We start from the raw sequence: 4,575 nt of genomic DNA, 5'->3' as shown, positions 1-4,575 counted from the left end.
TTTTTTTTTTCTCACAGAACCAGGGATTGAACTCAGGCCCTTGCACTTGCCAGGGAAACACTTATTCCACTGAGCCATCTCCCCAGCCCCCAAGCGTGATCTATCTTAAATCCCTTTGTTTGTTTCAGAAACTAAAATTACAGAATCATCTTATGACACAAGGCAATAAGAGGTTCAGTGGAGAAAAGCAGAGATTTATAAAAATTAATAATGAACAGTCCTACCCCTCAAAGAGATTTTGATAAACTGGAGAAAAAATGAACAAAATTCACAATCACGTGTAACACAATATAAACCTTGGAGTCTACATTAAAGCAACAACAGCAATGGCAATATTCTACAGACTTACATTATGAATACACTTTGAATACATGTCAAAACAACCCAGGAAAAATATTCATAAACACTTGTACACCCAACCACAAACATCTCAAACAAGTTTCATGAATGAATACTTAGCTTTGTTATGTGCAAAGCATACCAACATTTTGTACTACGCTTTATTCATCTTTCTAAATATTGTTTTCTTTACCTACTAAATTTATTTTATATGCCATTAATGGGTCTAATTTCCAACTTGAAAAAAATGTAAAAATATGATAATAAAGCTAAAATATGCTATGGAAATGCACATAGGGATAAATTAGTCATGATCAGAAGATTAAAGAGTTGCTATCTGAGCTTAGAAATAAGATAGCTGGCATTTTGGCAAACAGAGTATCTAAGAAAACTTTTCAGGGATATAAACCTATGGGAGTAGAGGCTGGGGGAATGAATGCAGGTATGTGGGGAGCAGTGAGCCTTTCCTGGAGAGGGAAGTGAACAGAAAGGAGGTTCAGCCCTGAAGGCAGGCCATCTTGATATCTGCACAAGAAGGAGGCCACATTGAAATTTTAAGCTAGTGAACAAAATGCCCTATCTGTGGCTTAAGAAGATAGGTTTCCTAGGAGGAGAAGGTTGAGAGAAATCAACTTAGAGGTCCGAGACCACTGAGAGCATTTGGACATAGAGCAGGTGAGGACAGTGGTGCTGGGAGGAGGCAAGAAAGCAGGAGGGTCCTGGGAGGCTGACGTCCACACGACATGGCTGTGTGTGGACCTGGGAGGGAGAAGCTTGCTGAGACCTGCCATTGCTGCTCTTCAAGTATGGAAGCTGGAAGCTGGAAGCTGGACGGAGCAGTGGAGGAAGGCTGCAGGCCTTGGGAGGAGTGCAGGGAGGACTGTCTAGTACCACGACTGAGAGACAGGACTCTGAGACCTGGGTCCCAATTCCAGTTCTATGCCTTCCTGGCTATTTGTATTTGAATCACTTATTTAATCCCCAAATACGATAACTCTCTTCTTGGAAAATAAATTCAAACAAGTTTTTATATAGGAGAGTTGTTGTGAGACTTCATTAGCTCAGAAAAAGGAAGAGCCTAGAATACTGCAGACTTGTTAAGTTTTACTTTTGAGCCTAATAATCTTAATTTTTACTTCAAAAGCTTTGCTATAATTACATTTGTATAGTTCCCTTGATTTTTTCCTTCTCTTGCAATTCTTAACGTTCTACACCTTTCCCTACATGGATATTTTAGTTACTCTAGCTTACTTTTGTCTTTTCTGCACAGTGTCTTTGCAACACAGAGGTATTATTGCTCTGTAGCTCTGTTATATCACTGAGTTTTTCAGAAGCATCTTTTCTTCCTCTTCCCCAAGTCATCCAATTTATAGAAGGAAAGACATGGAGGGGCAGAGCCCAGTCCAAACCCACGCAAAGCCATGATCATCCTTACCTGATCCCGCAATGCTGGTGAGCTTGCTCCGTTCAAGGGGAGGAGCCCATTTTGCCCAAATTGTAAACTGACCTGTCCATGCCATTCCCTGAAATGAAAATAATTAAAACATTTGCTCTTGTGCAGAATTTGGGGATCTGCACCCCAGTCAGAATGAGAAAGTGCTTGGATACCTGGGCCATGCCCTGCACTGTCCGGATCACAATGACCAAAATCACTCCAAAGTCAGCAGCCAAGGGCGTAAAGATGGTGAGAAGGGAGGAGATCAGCAAACCAGCACCGAGCATCTGTTTTGCTCCAAGTATCCCTGCTAAATAGCCACTTGGGATCAGAGTTAGTATTATTCCGTAGCTGATGGAGCTGAAGATGATGCCCTGGGTCTCTGGGCTCCACTGATACACAGGGGCCTGAAAAAAATAAGAAGAAAAACTGTTTTCTGAGAAATCATTTGATGAAAATCTGTTCTCTACTGAGTTGACAGGTTGGTGAGACTCTTTTACAAAATATCTATTTTATAACCACTAAGAAGAATATATGCAGTGTGTTATTTGTTGAAACTGTACTTCCGATTTGATTTGAAACTGTCTCATTGCTGTTTATCAATAAGATTTTGAAAAAAAAATCTATTTTAGTTTTTTTCTATTTTTTATCTGATTTAGAAATTCTACCTTTTCCAAATAAACAACCATTTATACCTCCAATTTGACTCTTTTAGAAGGTTAGAAATAAGAAATGAAGAAAGGAGATGACTAATTCCACAGACGAATGATGAAAACTAGCTAGAAAGCCATTAAGAAATAGCTCGTCTGTTGAAAAAACACCCTTTAACTGTTTAGTAAAAGTTGACAGGCACTGACTTTTATTTGAAAGAATAAAATATCTGCAATTTCCATGAACTCTTACCAAAATCAGCCCTTAAATTAAAAAAAAATCAAGTTTATGCATTATGGTCTTCCATGACAGAGCCAAGTTTCTAAGATACATGTCAAACGAATAAGATCATGTTTCTTTCTGATTTAATTGAATAAACACTTTTGGGAAGTCCTGTAGACACATAGTGTCAGATTATAAATTATATAGTTGCAGAATATAAATTAATAAATATTTATCTATTTAAATAACTATGAACAATGTAAGGCATACAATTTAAATACTATGTGAAGTTGAATAAATAAAGATTCAGAGAACAGGAAAAAACAATATGAAAGGGAAACAGTATGAGAATCATCCTTTGAAGAATGCCTAAAATTTATATAAGGACAAAAAGCAAAATTCATTCTTATTAAATAAAACAAGAAACAAGAACTTGCAGCATTTGAAAGGATAGGGAAACAATCACAAAATAGCTGTGCCTTTTGCTGGCTCAGAGCCCTTATCCCCGGATGTATGCAGCAAACGGGGGCGCTGAGAAGCAGAGCCCAACTCGGGAGCGGCAGGGTGCATGGAGCAAGCGCAGCGTGCTTCACGACACAAAGGACTCCAGGGCACAGAAGTCATGACAGGAAAACTGCACCCAGTGAAATAAAATGATGAATTACAAATTATAGCGATGACACTAGACGTGTACAGTGAGTAAGAGATGATTTAAAGCAAGGGTCCCAGACTCTTGGCCATATCAGTGGCCTGCTAGGAAAAGAGCTGCACAACTGGAGGTGATCAGTAGGCAGTGGACGTGCAGAGGAATGCTTTATCTGTATGTATTGGAGCTCCTCTTTCCTCCCATTACTGCCTGAGCTGCATGTTATGTCACATCAGTAGGGGCTTTAGAGCCTCACAGAAGGACGATTCCTATTGTGAGCTGCATATGCCAGGGATATAGGTTACTCAGTAATTTATGAGATTCTAAGTAATAATAATAGAAATAAAAACCACAATAAATGTAATTAATGTACTTGAATTATTCTGAAACCATCATATTCTTTGGCTTTCCCAAGCTCACCCTGAGGAAAAATTGTCTTCTGGGCAATTGGTTCCTGGTTCCAAAATATCCCAACTGGTTCAAAGGAGAATTCAAGTGAGCACACACATGTAAGCAAGAAGTGAAGCTGCAGTGGGTGTTAAAGCAAATGGGTGCGCTTTGTGGCCATAATGTTCAGTGAAATAACTCAGGTATGCAAGGTTAAATCAGGGTGTCTCTTATAGGAAAGACTTAAATTGTAAATAAAGAGAAAGCCAGAAGAGATAGTAGGAAGTAGGAAAATGGATCTTTCTCCAATCAGAAGGAGGTCAAGAGATGCAGGGAGGGACCAGGAAGGGGTAAGGAATGCAGAAAGGAGTTGGGGTGTGTTATGTATCAGGTGCACACAGGAATACAAATGTTACATGCTGCAAACATGTATGTAATGATAAACACTAAACAAAGAAGAAAAAAGATAGTCACAGAAGAATGGATAGATATGGTAGATAGAGAATAGGTAGAAGTACTGACTTGTTCAGTTGGGCTTGGACTGGTTAGTGCCATGTCATTTCCCTCAGGATGGGATGTATAGGCAGTAGTCATTTGTGTTTCTGTTAATTATGTAGAATTCACAGAGCTCTGAAACAGCTTACGAAAGTAAAAGGTGGCAGAGATCCAAATGGAATTGGGTAACTCAAAAGCTTCCCTCTAGATAGTAACTAGTTTTTCACTGATGACACTTGGTAATCTATTTGTTCCATTTTAGAATTCTTCATTATTTTTTATAGTTTCCCCACATGAAAATAAAAATACTCAATGAAATGTATTTATCATCACAAAGATACCCAATTGCTCTTTCTTTTTCTCCTCCCTTTCTTTCTTTCTTTCTTTCTTTCTTTCTTTC

General features: G+C 38.7%; 1 protein-coding gene across 1 annotated transcript in view; it reads right to left on the bottom strand.

The window, feature by feature from the left end:
• Slc17a2 (solute carrier family 17 member 2) overlaps positions 1 to 4,575 on the bottom strand; it is a 17,160-nt gene that overhangs the window by 5,898 nt on the left and 6,687 nt on the right. The window contains exons 4-5 of the mRNA XM_012516682.2: positions 1,948 to 2,181; positions 1,775 to 1,862 (exon numbers count right to left, since the gene is read on the bottom strand). Coding sequence (XP_012372136.1) covers positions 1,775 to 1,862; positions 1,948 to 2,181 — 322 coding nt within the window. The remainder of the gene's footprint in view (positions 1 to 1,774; positions 1,863 to 1,947; positions 2,182 to 4,575) is intronic.

This window comes from Octodon degus, unplaced genomic scaffold (assembly GCF_000260255.1).
Source record: "Octodon degus isolate 3935 unplaced genomic scaffold, OctDeg1.0 scaffold00119, whole genome shotgun sequence".
Classification (NCBI taxonomy): domain Eukaryota; kingdom Metazoa; phylum Chordata; class Mammalia; order Rodentia; family Octodontidae; genus Octodon; species Octodon degus.
Note: the sequence above shows the minus strand (reverse complement) of the source record. Positions and strands in the feature narration are given on the sequence as shown.